The sequence below is a fragment of the Podarcis erhardii genome (assembly GCF_964252035.2).
Source record: "Podarcis erhardii genome assembly, chromosome: 4".
Classification (NCBI taxonomy): Eukaryota; Metazoa; Chordata; class Lepidosauria; order Squamata; family Lacertidae; genus Podarcis; species Podarcis erhardii.
The window spans coordinates 66,192,523-66,212,313 of record NC_138508.1 but is presented as its reverse complement, the minus strand read 5'-3'; the positions used below and the strand labels follow the sequence as shown (position 1 = coordinate 66,212,313).

Below are 19,791 nucleotides of genomic sequence, written 5' to 3'. Positions count from 1 at the left end.
TCTGGCACGCACACTCTGCATTCTGAATTATTTGCTGTGGTAGCACTGTGCTGTCTAAATGCTCTTCCTTTTTTATTTTAAAACAATCAGGTTAGTGGTGTAGGGATTAGCGTGCTGGATTGGGACCTGGGAGACCAGAGTTCAAATCCACACTCATTTGTGAAGCCCACCAGATGACCTTGGGCCAGTCACACTTCTCAGCCTAACTTAGCTCACAGGGTTTCTGTGAGGATAAAATGGGGAGGTGGGTATGTACGCCACTTTCAGCTCGCTGGAGAATGAATGGGATATAGAGTAATAATAAATAAAATAATAATATCTTATATTTAGATTTAAGAGATACTTATATTGACGTAGCATATGGAAGGCATTGTCTAATAAGTCCCAAACCTTAGGAGTTGAATAGCTGTCAGCATGGTGTATTTTAAAAGGCCTTCAGGCAGGATTAGGAAACTTTGATGCCAAACATGTTTTCAAGAAGCTAGTCTTTTGATTTAAGATTAAGATTAACTATATAGAGCTTGTACAGACTTCCTTTTGCATCGTGCTTTCTAGGCATAGGTCCATGCTTCAAAGCTCTGTGTCTTGAGTGTCTTTTGTTTGTCCCAGGAAAAACCTTCATTTTACCTCTGAATCGCAGTACCCACTGAAAACCCAATTGCTGTTTGCTCCAATTTAGCATTGAAACACTGTTGTACCAGGGAAAGTGTCAGAAAACACACCCACACACACACACACACACACACCCGCTTAGATGCAGAACTTTAAAGCCCAGAGGATGTCTGGATGAGCTTATCTCATGCACCTGTCAAATAGAGAGGGCTCTGGTTCTTGCCTATACTGGGCACCTAGCTTGCAGAAAGCACCAAATAGGCAGTTGATTAGAGAGAAGGTATCGGAGGAAGGAAAGTGGCACTTGAAATGGGGGAAATGGACCACAGAAGGTGCAAAATGATTGTTGTTAAGTGCCTACAAACTTGCTAAGCCATGTGCAGAATTTTCATAACATCAATCATCCTAGACTTCCCCCACAGTTTAAGATTGTACATGGCATGGAAGAGGCAAGAGAAGACAGATCAAGCAGGGAAAGCTTGAGAGAAAGAACAAGGTTTTAGAAGGTTCAGGAGCCTCAGAATTGCAATTATGAGAAGAATTGTGTTTATAGAATAAAGCACAAAAGGTTCTTTTTTGCTGCAATGAACAGTTTTACAAAAATAAGAATACAGTGGGTTCCCTAGTTTGTTTGTTTGTTTTGCTTTTCTGTTCCTTTGTTTATTTACTTGGTTATGCAACTAGAAGAGTTTCACATTAAAAAATAACACACCCATTCTTGTTCACATATGGAAAGACTGAAACGATAGCAAAGCTGTTGGTTGTTTCTATCTTTAAGCAAAGCTGTAATGCACTAGAGATCTCATAGCATTTGCATCACTTGACTTCTGTAATAAGAGCCTGCGTCCTAATGAAATCCCTGTATAGTTCTGATTTTCTCTAATTACACTGGTGAGTGCAGCATATTATGTGTTTAGTACCCAGATGCTTTCCTAATAGGCCGAAATCAGAGTTTTCTTTCCAGTTTACACAGCAATAAAAGGACTGAAATCAGTGGCTTGTAGAATATTTAATATAGTCATGCTTATGTAAGAACACTAGCACAAATGTAATTCTCATCAAAATCTGAAAGCAGTAACATTTTATCTGTTTTAAATTCTGTTGAATGGGTTCTGAATTTACTGATGCAAATAGAATGAACAAATATGAAACCATCATTTTAACTGTCAGTTGTTGGCATTTGTCTGTCTCTGGGGGTGAAGTCAAACTGCTGCGTTAGCAGCACCGAAGTGACTTCCCTGGTCCATACCGAAGTGACCTACTGTGAGTCAGTGGAGGCTGTTGCTTTCACTGTGTGTGCCTGAGACTGCCCTTGTTTCTTGTCTTGGCCCTCTTTCCTGGCTGTTAGGCAAAAGAGTCTTCCTTGCAGTTGGTAGGTCTTGAACTTGTGTCCCAGGAGTGTTGCATATGTTCTGTGTAGCCCCCTATGCAGGTGCTGTGTTTTCTCCTTCCTCCCCTCTGTGTGTTGTGTTCCTAAAACAGTGCTTGTTACAGGTAAAAAGGGATTTGTACTACTCACCTTTCAAAGTCTGCTGGCCCTACCAGGGAATGTCTCACTAGGACTCATTGCTCTCCTTATCCTTTTCCCTCCAATATTGACTGCCTCATACCAATACCACCTGTGTAGCCTGAGGTACCTGGTCCATCACAGTCCAAGAAACCTTACCAGCACATATGAGAAGTCATTGTTACTAGGCTTTCAACCATTGACCCTGAGTCCTGCACCTCCACCCTCACACAGTGTCATTTGAGGCCTTCTGAAGCTAGATCAAACCAGGGTGTGAAATACTGAGGCAAAAATTTATTATGGGATCTGGTCCACATAAGTTGACGCCATAATAAATTTGTTAGTCTTTCATGTGACACAAGATTTGTCATTGTTTCTGTCAGCATCTGATAGTATTTACCTTGCTTAACCTTTGCTGTAATCAAGACCAGCAATCCTAGCATCATTCTTCAAATACTTTGCTTTCGTCATCTGACAAGGAACCAGTTGTTGCTCTAATAATTCTCTGCTGTGTTTGGCTCCTGAACAAAATAAACTTCAGAGAAGATGCATTGAATTGGTTCTAACAGGTGCTTATTTGACATATCCTGTTTCTGATTCTTGGAGTTTTTGAATAGCAAAAACATTAAAGGCCTGTCCACATTTCCAATTGTCCTGCACTTATTAGAATTTGCATAGGATCAATAGTACTGATCTGAAAGCTTTCCATTTATACCCCAAACTTTATCAGAACAAATGCAAAACCTCTTAAAACCTTAATAGAAATTTGTTCCCCTTCCGATCTGATCCTTTTTTTAGCTCCTGAATAGAAAATGTGCACTTTCCCTTGTGGTGCATTGTGTGGGTGGTCCTCTTTCACATCCACCCCTTCTGTGCACCTCTGGTTCTCTGCCCCACACTTTTTAAAAATGTGTCTGCCTTTTGTGCTCATCGCATTGCAATTGATTATATGTGTTTGCAAGTGAGCATAAAAGCAGCTTCCCTTTCCAGTGCCAATAGCGGGCGGACTGTTTGGGGCAATGCGGAGCCTGCAGGCCCCATGGTGAATGCCGCCCGCCATTTTGTCACTCCCCTCAGTGGTGACACCGGAAGCAGACCACCCCCTTCCTCCGCCCCTGATGTGTGGCTCTGCTGTGATACAGGGACAGAGAAAAGGGTGGGGACAAGGAGAAAAGTGGAACAGTGGAATGGACATGTTTCAAGGAATTCACAGTTAAAAAAGATCAGTGTAAAATGCATCATTGGGGACCTAGAACCCCAGACTAAACTTGAGGTGAGACAAATCTGCAATGGATAAAACACAAACTTTTGTGAAGTGTGGATGGACCCTAAGGCAGGGAAATTGTTGCAATACAAATCTCAGAAGGGTACCCATGTTTTTATGGTAGACTAATACACTGTGACACAAGCTTTTGTGAGCTAGACCCACTTTGCCACAGGCATGGTCACTTAATTGAGTACTTACAGTATGTGTATGTGTACACAGAGAGGGAGAAAGAGGGAGACAGACAGAGAGACAGACAGAGAGAGAGAGTTCAGAAGTAAGGGAGCCAAATGTTATTTCCAAAGTATTGGGGAAAAGAGTGACAGGCAATGCAAGAGATGATAGCAGCAGATGTATCAGCACCATGCAGAGTACATATGAACACAGAATCTAGTCAGTCTTTTTCAGTTTAATGACCTGCTTCTCTGATTAGTGCCAGGGTGATGGTTGGCATAGCCAGATCAACAGGGATAATCAGTTTCTTATATGCCCCAACTTCCACTATGTAAAATGTGCTAGTGAATTCTAATCCAGCAGCTTCATGTTGAAATTTGTAACCTTTTTTCCTAGGAGTTCGGTGACTTTGTCTGTTACAGAATGTCCTGGAAAACTGAAATGCTTCCTATTAGCTCCCAAGTGTATCCAATCTGCACCTGTATAGGAATAGTTTTTTATCTATTTTTATTTTTATCACTTGTTGTTTGCGACCCTGGGCATAAATTTATGTCTGATTTTGTATGCCTTTATTCTCTTGCATAAAGCATGATGTTTTGGCTTGTGTAAATGGTGAAAGGGAATTATTGGCAGAGGACAGCATACATCAGGTTAGAAGATGTGCAGGTGAATAACCTCTTGGCGGAATGGCTGAAATTGTCAGGGCTCTAGATGGTGTTGCTAGAGTAGCAAGGGGACCAAAGTTGGCACCAGAGTTTGCTTAAAAGTTTTTCCCCTGATGGTTCATTGCTGTAGCTGCTTCAGATTGATGGGGCTGTGTGAAAGGACAGACCTACACTGACCCTAGTGAGAGGAAAGGGCCATCTCCCAGTATAGATTGCAGATCTTTGATAACATATTGGAAAAGTTTTTATTTGGAACCTGAAGGTGACACAATGACCGCTCCCCACTTAAAACGGGGGGTGCCTTTTGCGTGGACGCGTGCAGCCCTGGATCTGGAGTGGCCCCATCAGCATAGGCTTTGCCTTCCCTCAGGTGGGATACCTGGAGGTCCCCGCCTACCCCAGCGAGTTGTCCAATCCCACCTGGGGGAAGCGTTGCCAGGGAAACCAGGCCAGGTAAGGGGAGGGATTACCTGCCCACACAATAGAGGGTGGATCTTAATTGGTAATCCTCACTTGGCCCCTGCATTGGCAGGTTTCGCCTTTCCCATAGCAAAACGTCACAACTTTGGCGGTATCAGGCCTTGGGCGGAATCCTTTAGTCCATCTTCCTCTTTGCGGCGGCGATACCAGGGTTCCCCGTTAAAGGGATTTTTGAAGGGAGGCTTTGGCCGTACGCCGAAAGGTCGTCATTGCTCTCCCCTGCGGCGGTGTAACGGGGGCGGCTATCTCTGCTTGAACATATGTTCTCCAGAGCCGGCCCATCCCCCCCACACACACTGGATAACCCTGATGCTCCCTAGGTCCCCGGCTGGGGACTAGGGAGGGAGAACGCCCAATGCCTGAGCCAAGGTCTACCCACATTTGAAATTTAATAAAGTTGTGGCCAATTTAATCCCATAGCACGTTGTCTAGAGTCGTTATTCCACATGACGGGGGGGACCACTCGGGATCTGGGGACTCCGCCTGTCCACGCAATTAACCAATATAAAATTGGCATCCTAAGCATTCTTATATTTTGCAAAAAGAATGGAATGCCTGGAATCCTTTTCTCTATTGAAGGCTTTTCTTTGATACCTATATTTAATATAAATCAGGAAATTTGAAATGAGATGGAAGTACACCGGGCTCTTAATATAATAGCAGAGTTGTTTTGAGGCTTTAGAGTTCATTTGTTTTACAGATAACGCTGAGAACTGCAGATGATTTGCCAAGCATATAAGAACTGTGATCTGCTTCACATGACACAGTAAGCCAAACTATGGCTTTCCAGGATTGCACAAATGTGCAAACTCCCAGAGTGAAGACTTACAGCCACTTTGCTTCTCCGCGGCTTTTATAGTTAATGAGAAGCAAACTTAAATCACAAGCTACTGGTTTCACAAGAGGGACATGATCATAATTTTGTACAGTTAGGAATTGTGTGAATATAGTGAATAGAGAGACATAGGGTTGGATCTGGGTTTAGGCTGAATTTCTCTAACCCGATTTACTTAGGAGTAAGTAAAAGCTCTAAATTCTGTTTAGACTTAACCAAAAGGTGCTTGTTTTTTTTTTGTTTTTTTGTTTTTTTGAATTTATATACTGCCCTATGCCCGGAGATCTCAGGGCGGTTCACAGAACTACCGGTAAATAAAAATATAAAACCACAAAATATATAATCAAAATAAAAGCAACAACGCAATAACGCCCCCCCCCCCTTTTATGGCTCAACAGCCATGGTCTGTCCATCGTAATTGGCATTTTAACTTATTAATTAATCAGAATGAAAAGGGGGAAATCAGATTATTGTAACCACAATCTACAGTAACCTAATTTTTTGTTAATTAGATACAAACCCTACCTTATCAGGGAGGGCAGCTTGTGGGTAGGCTCTATGTATATATGAGCTCCCATATCTATTGATTAAATTACAGTCATATGCATGTGGATGGATAGATAGATAGATGCATCTTATATATGTATATGAATGTATGTGTGTTTCTAGAATGTACTTAGTGTTCCTTTAAATTTTTACATAAGCGTGCCAACTCAACCAGGCATAGGACTCATCAAGTATGAAGATTTTTTAAACATTCATGTTGATTTTAATTAGAACAATCATACTGGATATGCTGCTGAAGGTGTAAACATAAACAAGACTTCAATTTTCAGTATCATTTTTTTATTACAGAAATTAATAGGTGTGTGTGTTTTTTTAAAACAAAAACAAAAACATGTTGAGAAGGTTAGGTTTTTCAGTCTAAATCAATGTTTCCCATCTTCTTAGTACGTAATTTTTGTAATGCATATTAAATAGGAAAATCCTGGTTTATAATTAGATAATTTATAATTATCATTTTTGTTTAGTTTGATTTTATAATTACTGTCACCATTTTAATTTAAATTGAAAAATCTAGAACTGCATCCTACTAATTTTCTTTCTTTCATCAGAGACCGAGACTTCTAAAGTCTGATACCAGAATAAGTACTATGGGGTTTTTTTTCTTGCGCATGTATGCATGCAAATAAAAAAAGAGCACTGTGGAGCTAACATCATATGAAAATCTTGCCATATATGCTTTCTCTCTTTATCAAGATTGCATGATTGTATTACTAATGCAATTCTAATATGATATAGTAATAACAGCCCATCACAGTTCTTTCACCATATTGTATCACTGCTTTATCGTATTAGGCTAAAGCACTGCGAGAGTTGATAGAACCTCCCCATGCCAACTCGGATCCACTTCTCTTGGCACTGAACCGATTGGACTCAGAGATTGATAAACTATTGGTTAGAGAATTTAGATCGGAGAGAATTGGCACGACGGAGACTCATCTTCAGCCTCTTGCAAGCAACCTCTAATGTCCTGCATTCTGAAAGCCAATCAATTCTTCTTGAATAACTGATGTTTTTAAGAAAGAACTGACTTTAAAACATAGACAACCAAATGCCTGGGTAAGGGGCCTCCAGGAAAGTCTTACAAAGGGCAAACCTGTTGCCAGATCTATTGCTTTTATTTTGAAGAATGCATCCTTTCTACAGAGGGATTAGGCACAATATCAGACCCAGGCTACATGGAATACAGTTGCAGAAAATACTGCTCACCAACTTGGGAGAAACAGAAGGGGGAAAGGGTGATGGCAGGGGAAGGGCTATGATGATACTCAGGTGTGTTCTGCAGTCTTCAAGGAAGGAAAGAGGGATCAGCTGTGGTAACTATAAAATCATATTTGAAAATATTTTGAAAACTTCAGTTACTTCCATTCATCCAAAGTGGCAAAAGCTAATACCATTCTTAGTGTATTTCACAGTAGTGAAGGAAGATAACTTGCTGTATAATACTCATTCAATGTATTCTGTCAAGTCCAAGTGTGCACAGACTGTTGCAAGACCTAAAGCTGAATTCTAACTGTGTTTACTTAGGAGCAAATCCTATTAATTTCAGTGGGATTTAGGCTCAAACTACACATGATGGTATCAGAACCATTTATTTAAATCCACATCTCTACCAAAAATGTCCACAAAGGATGTGAACAGATTCCTTTTTTAAAGCAAAGGTTGTATGCCTTTGGGGACTGGTGACCCTTTCCTCCATGTGCTGTATCTTCCTGCAGTTTGCCCCACAGGACATTTTATTCTAAGCTGAGCTCCAGTTCCAGAAGTGAGCTCAATGTGGAGAAGAAAGGGACTAGGGAGAGGCTTTAAGGTGGTTATTAGCAGTGTACATGTGGAAGGTTCAGTTAGCCTAAAAATCACATCCCTACTCCACACTTAATATGTGATTGAAGCAGACCTGGGTTTAAATACTGTCATGTGTAGCTTAATCCTTGTTTTCAAGTAAGTGTGCTTAGGATTGCAACAGAGTTTGTTAAGCAGTTTATAATGATTTATCTGATGGTGCACAAATACTGATTTTCTGACAGTTAATATAATGCCTCACTTTGGTGTGTTTCAAACTGCAGATAGAAATCTTCAGTTTCTCCTTACCTTCTAGGATTTAAATGTGAGTGATGTTGCCTTGCAGCATAGACATAAGGTATTCTCTGTAAATCCTTCAGGATCCCTAGGAGGCAATTTGGAGCGGCCAGGATTTCGATGGAATGTCTCCCTAAGTAGATTCAGATATTGTCTATCATTATGTTTTGGGTCTCCTATGGATCATTTTTTGCCTGTATCTCTGTGATTGGATGTGGGTTTTCTTTCTATTTTTGGCTAAGGGTGTACTGTAATGTCAATGCTAAATTCTTGATATTTCATACTAATTATGGAGAGAGAATTTTAAGATGTATTTTGAAATGTTTTATTTCTGTCAGGTCCATGTATGGTATTGCATTATGTTAATACCAATAAAATATATAGAGTTATTTATATACAAATGCATATATTTCCCTTTTTATAAAGGTGTTGCAATTTTTTCACAAGGAAACAATACACAGCAACTGCTTGACAGCAGTAAGAAAACTCTAGAAGCTTTAATATGCTTGAATAATAATAATAATAAACCTGTATACTGTAGACAGATCAGTAGAAAATGCATGTAATTTTTAAATAAGGTTATTTGACCTGGAATAGGTCTGTCAAGATTTGACTATAAATTCAGCTTCCACTATTTTTATGAGCACAGATCTAATGTTCTTGTTTTATCAAAATATGTTGATTATTAGCTGATGTTTAGAAAGTAAAACAATGATTAATTTAAAAAACACAGGGAGATTGTATCTTTAGTCAACCGACACAACAGCCCATAAACAGCTAAATCCAGTCAAAGTTAAGCACTTCAAACCCCATTGATTTCAATGGGATTTAGGCTTGCACTTTAACTCCCTTATTTAATCAGCAGGACTAAAGTGATTATATTTGAATGAAGTGTGTCAAAAGATTAAATTAATCATATGTTCTAGGAAATTTACTGTAATTCACTGCTGTTTTGATGCTCAGCAAAAGCAGCCTTCAGTTTTTTATAGAGGGTCTCTATAGGGTTAATAAACTACTGCTTAGTGCATAAAGATTTGCAAGCCGGAAGATTTATCACTCAAGCCTAGCTGGATTGGCTTGAAACCTTTACAGTTTATCATTAAATTCTGTAATTAGACAGAAATGAAATGTTTTAGAAATGAATCAGGGAGCTAAAAGCTGAGATTAGAATTTATAGTATCTTCCATTATCAGTTTTCAGTGATGGCTCATATGTAACACTTCGCCTAAGGCTGAAAGGAGCTGATATTCTGGCACCATTGTGCATTCAAATTTCAGCATGGACGTTTCTGTCCCAAAATAGTGTATTGAATGACCATTTCCATTTTGCAGGGATATTCATGGCAGCAGTTAGCTGTCCAAGACATTAATTGCACATATATTTGTAAAGCTTCTCTGTACTACTAAAAATAAAGTTTGTAAAATTCCAGTTATTTTTTTCTTAATGCAAACAGGGGTTTTTAAGGAAAAAAGAGGTGAATTGCTTTCTACTTTCTTCCTTGGAGACAGATATTTCAGTGGTTCTGCTTTGCCGTTTTTTCTTAAGGCCTTTTCTTGTGATGAACCTGGACATTCACCGAATGATTCAGAATGGGCATATTTCTTTATTGCTTTCTCATACCATTTATGATGTTACAAACTCAAGTTATAAGTATGCTGAGGATTTTTTCCGCAAGGGTTATACCTCACTATGAAAAGCAACAGGAAGGGCTATACACACAATATATATCCAGCATATCACTCAAGTTATTCCTGTGGAAATAACCCACTAAACTCATTGATGCAAAGCAGCATGCGGCACATTTGGTTTCATTGTAAAGCAATGAAGTTGGTTGGTTATCAGTAGCTATTGCCCTCAGTAAAAGTGTGCCCTGCCTCTAAAAACAGATGCATAATTCAAAACTACATGGAAGAGCATCATGCTGCGTTGATTGCTTTCAGATGGGACATCTGTCTGCCATAAAGTAAGAAACCTAACTACCATGGAGGTAGTCCTGGAAGCCTAACTGGGCCTGTGTTGGCACTTGGAGGAGAACTGTGTGGTGCTTAGTAATTTAACTCCTCAATAGAGATTGCGAAGATATTGCACTATTGGGCTAGTCAGTGTAAAAGTACATAGATTAGGAGTGCACATTTGTTGGCCTCCTTACAGGGTGCTTTCATGGTTAAATCTATGTACTGTAGTTGCCATGGTGATACAACTATTGCTGTGGATCACTTCTGATCCATGAACAGAAGGAGATTTTGTTCACAGAAAGAGAATTGCGCTCACGTTGAAATGGCCCGTTCTGTGAGCGCAAGCTTTCTGTGCTTAAAGAACAAAACGTTACGATCAAAACTGGTACATATATTACATTTGTGATATGAGTAAAGATTGTGTGCTGAGCATACCTGTACTGTATTCATGGTTGAATACTTGTCCTAAAAACCTTGGCAGACATGTGTTACCGTATTTTTCGCCCCATAGGGCGCACCGGCCCATAGGACACACCTAGTTTTTTGGGGGGGAAATAAAGAGAAAAAAAATTATTCCCCCCCCCAGGCGCGGGGCTGGGGCGAGGGAAGCCCGAGCTTCCCCCGACCCCAGCCCCCAGAACAAGCTGCTCTCCCCAAGCCGTGGGAGCCCATCCACGGCTTGCGGAGAGCTAACCGAAGCCCGGGCGCAACTGCTCAGTGCGCCCGGGCTTCGGGATAGAGGAAGTGCACATGTGCAAGCCATGGGAGGGCTCCCGCGGGTTGTGCAAAGCTACCCGAAGCCCGGGCGCGACTGCTCAGCACGCCCCAGGCTTCGGGGTGCAGGCAGCTCTCCGCAAGCCGTGGGAGCCCGGCAGGAACTCCCGCGGGCTCCCAAGGCTTGCGGATAGCTTCCTGAAGCCTGGAGAGTGAGAGGGGTCGGTGCGCATTGACCCCTCTCACTCTCCAGGCTTCAGCGAAAGCCTGCATTTGCCCCATAGGATGCACACACGTTTCCCCTTCATTTTTGGAGGGGGAAAAGTGCGTCCTATAGGGCAAAAAATACGGTACTCAAATTTGACTTGACTAATGTAACTAAGACCAGCCACCTCCACCATTTGTCATTTAACCTTTAGTACAGCCTCATATACAATAACTACATTTCACGCCACAGATATTTTGCTAAAAGAACAATAATTATGTGTCACTTGTTGTAGGCTTTTCCATAAGAACAGGATTATCCCCTTCAAAACTGATTTCCCATAAGGTGAAACAAAAAATGAAACAAAGCCTCCACTATTAATTGCTTACTGTGGTTCTGATTCTATCAGCATTAAGTATCAGAGTAGTATTGTATTACCTGATCCCTGAAATAATGAAAACTAAAAACTAATCTGCCATCGAAATGTGGTAGTGATTTTTTAAAAATTACTTGAGTTCTTTTCCCTACGACTGTAACTGCTTTGTTCACCACCGAAAAATACATGAAATAAACAAGCTGATCTATTTGTTGTATAGTGATTAAACCAAATAAGTTAGGGTAGGTTTATTAATGTTTGCCATTGCACATACATTATTTTGAAGCATATTTGTTTTCCGCTAATTTTCTGTTGATTTTATTTTTTATTATTTTTCTCTTTTCTTTGTACTTTCTGTCAATAGCTACCTCTTATGACCTTCAGGTAAGAAGCTTGCTTAGTTGTTTCTTTCCTTTGAAATGATGAAGGCTCAGTGTAGTGTCAACCAGACTGTGCCTCTCCATACTGAAAGCCTTTTATGATGCTTTAAAATGGTTGTTAACCAGGTCTTACCTCAAACCCTTCAACCAATTGCACATGACATAATCTCAATTAAGGTAGCTTAAGGGACAGTTGTTCTGAAATGCAATAACTTACAATCTGATAAGCAAATATTATTCATTGCATCTTTCATCTTTTCTTCCTGAAATTGGAGAATATGATATATTCTTTATTCTTTAATTCAAAATTGTTAAACTAAAATTCAAGGCCCAAACTGTATTGTAAAAGTTCCAGTTTGAAGACATGTTGGGATGGAACAAGCCCATTGGACACTGATTTCCACTAGCGACTTCGCACCAGTCTCCCAAGGATTGCGGAGAGCTGCCTGCATCCCGAAGCCTGGGGCGCGCTGAAGAGCGTGCCCCGGGCTTCGTGCAGCTCTCCGCAACCCTAGGGAGCTGAAGAGTGCACCCCGGGCTTCGCGCAGCTCTCTGCAAGCATGGGGAGACCGGCGCGACTTCCCGCTGGGCTCCCTAGGCTTGCAGATAGCAGCCTGTTCTGGGGGCTGGGGTCAGGGGAAGCTCGGGCTTCTCCCGCCCCAGCCCTGCGCCTGGGGGGGAAATAATTTTTTTCTTTATTTCCCCCCCCAAAAAAAAACTAGGTGCGCCCTATGGGCCGGTGCACCCTATGGGGCGAAAAATATGGTAAGTGAGCAACACGGGGTGCAGAGAACCCTGTCAGTTTTGGAAAGGCAGAAGAGGCAACTATGATGTGATAGATGACATGTGCTATGGAGTGCAGAAAGCTGTGGCGTAAAAAAAAAAAAAGGATGGTTAACGTGAAGGGGACCTTGGGGATTCTGAGAAAAAGGGAAAGTAGAAGATATACAATATGAAAGACAGAGAAAGGGGGTGTTAACTGATAAGGAAAAGGCTAAGTTAAAATTGTAGCATAAATGTGTTAAAGTCCGTAACTCAGGAGTCAGCCCTCTTGAGGTAATAAAAATACATACGCTACCTACAGATCTGACCCTTGGTATTTGGCATTTGTGTTTAGTAATACTCCCATTTAGCTCAGTCAGCTGGGAATGTAGATTTAACACATAAGTAACAGAATAAGTAAGGGACACGGGCGGTGCTGTGGGTTAAACCACAGAGCCTAGGACTTGCCGATCAGAAGGTCGGTGGTTTGAATCCCCGTGACGGGGTGAGCTCCCATTGCTTGGTCCCTGCTCCTGCCAACCTAGCAGTTTGAAAGCATGTCAAAGTGCAAGTAGATAAATAGGTACCGCTCCGGCGGGAAGGTAAACGGCGTTTCCGTGCGCTGCTCTGGTTCGTGAGAAGCGGCTTAGTCATGCTGGCCACATGACCTGGAAGCTGTACACCAGCTCCCTCAGCCAATAAAGCGAGATGAGCGCCGCAACCCCAGAGTCGGTCACGACTGGACCTAATGGTCAGGAGTCCTTTACCTTTAACAGAATAAGTGGAATCATAGACTCTTGAACTTGGAAGGGACCCAAGGGCCATCTAGCCCAACCCCCTGCAAAGCAGGAATCTTAGCTAAAGCATCCATGACGGATGGCCATCCAACCTCTGTTTAAAAACCTCCAAGGAAGGAGAGTTCACCACATCTTGTGGGAGTCTGTTGTACTGCTGAACAGCTCTTACTGTCAGAAAGTTTTTCTGAATGTTTAGTGGGAATCTCCATTCTTGCAACTTAACTTATTTTATTTTCGTATTATGCCATCCTTGCTATCATTTGCAATACAGCTATTGGGTAAGGATTTTTTTAAAAAATTGCTATGAAAGAGAGTTAGGGTTGTATCTCAGAGCATTTCCTATCTAAAACAAGTTATTTCTTTTTCTTTCTCAAGTTTACAACAATTTCTTATTTTCCACATGGCAGATTTTACAAACGCTTAATGCATTTCGGCCAAAAGTTAAAACTTGCATTGCAGTTCCTGAGTTTAATTCTTGTCATGTTCACACATGACCAGTAAACAAAACGCTAGCAATGGAGCCAAGCTTTACATGTGGGGCAGCCTCAGTTTTTCTGTGGATCAAATGGGACAATATAAACAGGCTATATGAAAAGACATGTTAAAGAAGGCACAATCCACTTGCTGAAACTGGTGTCATCAGTGGTCCATACTGTTCTTCTGTGGTGTCTGTAAATGATATAAATCACAGAGTAATACTCCTCTGATCATTCCATCGATCAGGCTGGAGATAGCAATATCTAAGGATGGAAAACACTAACAAATCTAGAAGAAAGATAAAACATGTAGGGCTAATTTTATGCCAATCCTTCCCCACCCTTTCAGTCTTTTGTGATCAGTATCTCTGTCAATCACATCCACAATATGTCACAAACGCTTTCAGTTGGATCCAGAATTAGATGCACAAGCAAAGAGCTCCTCCAGACCATCTTGTTTATGAATCCTGATTTGCTTGTGCAAAGCACAGACGGTTGGTTAGACTGTGTCCAGTTATTATTGAGCATTTCTTCTGATTTGTTTGTGGGGAGATTATATGAAAATATATTCATCTTCATTTGCTTGTGGGGTGTTTATATGTCTTTTCATTGATCAGTTGTACATTCCATACTTTTCAATGCATTTCTCTGTCACTTTCCTAACTGCAAAAAGTTTGTTATTTTTTAAGTGTGGATGGGTTGCTGCAGGGGGGAAAGTGCTCTAATCTACTTCAGCTGCACAAACTTATATATCTCACTTTGTACTTCAGTCCTTCTCACAAAATATTGACAATCTGCAGTTACCCAAATTTATAAAGACTGTTGTCTTCTTGTCTAGGTCTTGGCTAAAAAAGAAACCAACCCTGACATAGAAGATTAGGATAATTTAACATTTATATATTGCATTGACATACATTGTCTCAATGATTCATACAAGATCTCTGAAAGGTAGGCCAGTATTAATATCCCCATATTGCACCTGAAGGTTTGAAGCTAAGAAAATAGTAGCTTAGCTAGGGCCATCATAGGAGTTCATGGTTATGATTTGAATCAGGAACTTCTCAGCTCCCATCTTTAGGCACTTTTCTACATCAAAATTTTGAATGCAAACCAATTCAGTTTCCATTGCATTTTTAGGGAAGCACTCCTAAATTATAAAGATGTAGCCACGGCATATATATGATGGCAAGCTGTGAGATGCCATTAACTGTAACTCTCTAGACACATTGAATTGTTGTGGTGGTATGTTTTTGAGGCATTTGGTTATGAATCCTGTCAAATCAAAGCAGAAAGACATATTTGCCTGCCTGATTTCAGTAATTTGTACATTTTTTTAAAAAACAACTATATTGTATTTGTGCAGACTAGAAAGCAATTCTTGACTCTTATATTTTATTGGAGCATTTTCTGTTTGGAGAAGACACTCTTCTTGCAGCAGTGTGTGTGCACTGATATGTATACGGAGCTCCAGTGGCTCATATATTTCAATTTAAAAGATTTTTGTGGCAGGAACTCTGTGTGCTCATTGAAGCCTGGTGCCCTCAAAGAGTACAGGATGAAAGTTCTGCAGTGTAATCCTATGTGTGTTTACTTGGAGGTAAATTGAGTTTGGTGGAACTTTCCCTTAAGTAAGAGTGTTTAGGAATGCAGACTTGATAGGTTAGTCCTCTTCTATTAGATCTTTTTGCCAAGCACAATGGAAGGATTCTTTAGACACCCTCTCTTCTCTCATGGTTTGAATTGTGAGCCAATTATAAAATATATATACAGTACAGTAGATACATTTCAGCAAACAACACTCCCGTTTCAACACATAACAGGGCAATGGGTGTGCCCTTGGAAGTGCACAATACAGTTCTCATCACCTGACTTTATACAGTTTTTGCACGATATAGATGATTGACTTTAAATTTGATCTTAATGTGACAAATTAATTCGGAAGCTGTTTATTGATTGTCACATGATTATCTTTTTATATGTACCTGTGCTGGGAATTTGTAACTTACCATGACTTTCCACATTATATATGTATATGTATAGAAATATATGTATGGGGGGATATATGCATACACATATATAAATATCTGCATGTTGCAAAATACATGTATGCATGCATAAGGATTGCTCAAGGATTGCTCAGTCTACACATTTCATGCCTTTTCTGTAAGGAAATAATTTCAGCAAAATTTTGCCACATTTGAATAGTTAAACTTCTTAAGCCTTGTCATGGAATTTAAAAAGAAACTGATTTAGGCTGATTTTTTTCAAACTATGCAGTTAATTTTCTCTGTGTCTTACAGCTGAAACCATAGAAGAAAAGCCTGCAGATTCCCTGCAAGATTTGTATCGGTCCTTGGAACTAGCTAGCTTGTCACCTTTAGGAGACCAGCAAATTTCCACAAAGATGGAGTACAAGAGGTATTTTATTAAAAGATGCAGTGATCCGGTAGTCAATGAAAAATTGCACCAGTTGCGAATTCTGAAAAGCACTTTAAAGGTGAGTTAATTAGGGGGTCAGCAAATTTCACAAAAGGAGAGTATCCTGCATAGAACTCAAGGGATATATTGCACATATTTAAAAACAGACGGACACTGGTAAATGCTGTACACAAAAGAGGTTTGAAGAAAGAAAGAAAACATTAGTTTCTCAACAACAAACACGTTTACCTCAGTTCCCGTTTAATGAAGAGTTAATCTGCTTCTGGTCCATTCTGTGGTAAATGAAGACATTATCCATAAGCCTGGTGATGTCACAGATATTTAGATACTATCATATTGCTTTGTGTACTTCAGAATATGAAATAATTTTGCCCAGCTTTCAAGATTTCTCATAGGAGTACATAATCGTTTATGTATCCAGGTACCATGCTCTGAGAATTCCCTTTTTGCCAATACATAGTAAATAGTGTAATGATAAATAGATTTCTCAGACACCAGAAAGAAATCCCTTATGTTCCTTAGCATCTCTTTCTGTTGATATGACAGAGATCCTCTTTATGTTCTGTTGCTTGTCATTTTCTGTACCCCACCCCCTGATTCCTGCCCCCCTGCTTCCCCCCTTTTTTCTTGGCTTGTTTCCATCACAGCTACATATACACCACTTCAGAAAAGTTTATTGGGGAAGTTGTAAAATATCAAACCACCACTAATTCAGAGCAAGCATTCAAATTAGTCAAAACACCAAACAGAGTGGTTTTCATATATTTTTTTAGGGAGCTTCCCACTGGTCTTAAAATGAAGCTATTAGGGTTTTTATCTAGAAATGGCATCTCAAAGTACAATGGTATGTCAGATATGTTCTTTAAAAGCTAACGGCACAAGACGAAGGGTGCTTTGTTCCTCATTCTGAACAGATCTTTTTGTTTTCTCCCAGGCCAGAGAAGAAGAAGTAGCCATCATAGATAAAATTCTGGATAATCCAGATTTGACATCTAAAGACTTTCAAGACTGGAAACAAATGTACCTTGACCTGTTTCTGGATAGTTCTCAGAACAACCCTTCAGAGGACCTTGTAAATGACTCTGATGAAGTTGATGCTCTTCTAGACTCTTTAGCGCACACACATTCCTATATTGAAACACATGTATAAAAGAAAATGATTTTGCCTCTTTGTGGCACTTCAGACCTTTATCAAGTACACTGAGTAGCTTTTATATCGACTTACAGGAGATCTATTTTATTGTTTATGATATGAGTAAAGTAAAAATTCCATTGTCATTGTGCGAATAAATACTTACATACTTTTTACGCTGCTGATGCTCTGTTTATGTTTATGTTTACAAACACTGGCTACGATCCAAAGAAGGAATATGCACTCATGGGACAGAATCCTGCACATTTTGTTTGAGATTGGTGCTGAAGAGTCTAAACTACTTTTAAACCGAAGAGAAACACATGCATGTTGCTTTCCTTGGATCGTGACCATTGTCTTTAAGGATTAAAATATATATATTTTAATGAGTATATATTTTGGAGGATTACATTGATTTATCAAGTGAAAAGATGGCACAAGAACAGTGTTTTATTACTGATTGTCAAATATGTTTCCTATTTTAATAGTATCTTAACTGTTGTAATGAGTTACACTTTCAAAATACAGCCTTTGTTTTGGCCAGTGTGGGAATTAAACTTTTATATTTGGTGGAATATTTTAGATATTTTAAAAAATGAAAAAAAGTATAATGCTGTGATTAGGATTGCGTTTTAAAAAACGGTCAGGGAATAAGAGGGGTAAACTGGACTTTCATAAGCTTAGATTATATATTAAACAGACAAAGTTTCGCTTTTTCCAGTCTTTTGAGGGATGGTTAACAGACAATCTATAGCACAGATTTAATTTGAGGATAAAGGGCTCTCTTTGTTTCAGTTATGGCAGAGAACTGACTGGACAATATTATTGCCCTATATTGGCCTCTTCTGACTCTTTTGCAGAAAAAAAATATTGTACTGTTAGCCAAAAGTTTCCATTCAGTGATTTTTTTGTTTAAGTCAAACTTTAAAATGTTTCAAATGTGCCAGCTCACGTAAATTCCTGCTTTAAATATGAGACGTTCTGAAAACTCTGGTAAATAGGAAGGGGGCATAGGTGGGTGGGTTCAGCACATTATCAAAATACATAAATTTCCATACACAATTAATGTGGTTCTCAGTTTCCTTAATAGGCTGCTTTCCTACATAACACAAAAACATGCCATAGTGCTCCATGAAAAGGCCCCATGAGCTTGAGCAAAGAGTTAGGCTCATACATGCCTCCATCCCTTCTCCTTCTCCTGTAAGCCAGAGGAGGACTTCTGACTAGTTTACTTCCACTTTAAAAAATCTTGGATTATAGTCATGTTCAAACCATATATCCTGATTTAAAACAAACTCTGGCCAGTTTCCTAATAGTTCAGCTTCAAACAATGCATTATGAATCCAGAGTTTGTTTTAAACTAGGATCCCTGGTTTCAACATAACTATAAGCCTAGATTCGTTAAAAATGAAACCATGCTTGCCAGAAGTCATTTTTCCATCAGGAGGAGGTGGAATATGCCTGACATCACGCTCATTGAAGCTCATCACAGCAATAAACTGTGGCTTAGCATTATATGCAAATTCAGTCATACAAAATTCCCAGAAATCATTATAAATAGGCTTTGAGCAGAAAGAAGGCTCAATGGGATATTCCTCTATCCAAAACAAGATCCATATTAATACCGAATTACTTGCATGCCATGTGAAACTGATTATTACGTTAGCACAAGTGGCATGACTGTAACCAGTGGCACTTTAACATTTCTTCTCATTCATGCGTTCCTCAGAATCCATACAATGTTTCTCCCAAACTATTGCACTCCTAATTATTTTCCATTGTCATCCCATTGTCTGATTTGCAGGTAATATTTTGAGTTTCCAGTGCAAGAGGTCCAGTGCAGGCCTTTCCAGATGTGAAACAACTTAGTGCCCTTGCGATGTGGAGGTGTGGCTTGTGATGTGCCTGGCGATCGTATTTTATCCCACCCTTCTGTCTCTTCACCATTACCATTTTGGGGGTGAAATGCCATCCTTTGCTATGGAGCTCCTGGAGTTGAAAAGGTAGCAAATTTAGCTAGGGAAATTGGGGTTAAATGGACACAGGCCTTTTCCATTTTATCTTTTTCTTTTGGAGTGCACAGATGAAGGGGGTGGTAGCATTATCAATTTCCACGTTCAATATAAATGCATACACACCTATAGCCTGCATCCTGGAGCAAGGACTAGAATGCATATATCTTCTGGTGTGTTTTTGAGGGAGGAAGGAGATGAAATTGACAGGCTGCTTGTCTAGTTCAGTTCGTTTTGCATTCTCTCTCGGAGCATATGCAAGCAAGGGTGGGCAGATGAAAGTCAGCAGCAGGAACTGATCTAAACTCTTGGTAACAGGAAGTAGCTTTCCCTCTCTTTGGAATATCAGGGGAGGTAGTGAGG

General features: G+C 39.9%; 1 protein-coding gene across 1 annotated transcript in view; it reads left to right on the top strand.

Moving 5' to 3' along the window:
- The window catches only part of CNKSR2 (connector enhancer of kinase suppressor of Ras 2), a 163,278-nt gene that overhangs the window by 113,474 nt on the left and 30,013 nt on the right, over window positions 1–19,791 (top strand). Inside the window, exons 21-22 of the mRNA XM_081859058.1 lie at window positions 16,146–16,342; window positions 17,219–19,419. Coding sequence (XP_081715184.1) covers window positions 16,146–16,342; window positions 17,219–17,434 — 413 coding nt within the window. The 3' untranslated portion in view covers window positions 17,435–19,419. The remainder of the gene's footprint in view (window positions 1–16,145; window positions 16,343–17,218; window positions 19,420–19,791) is intronic.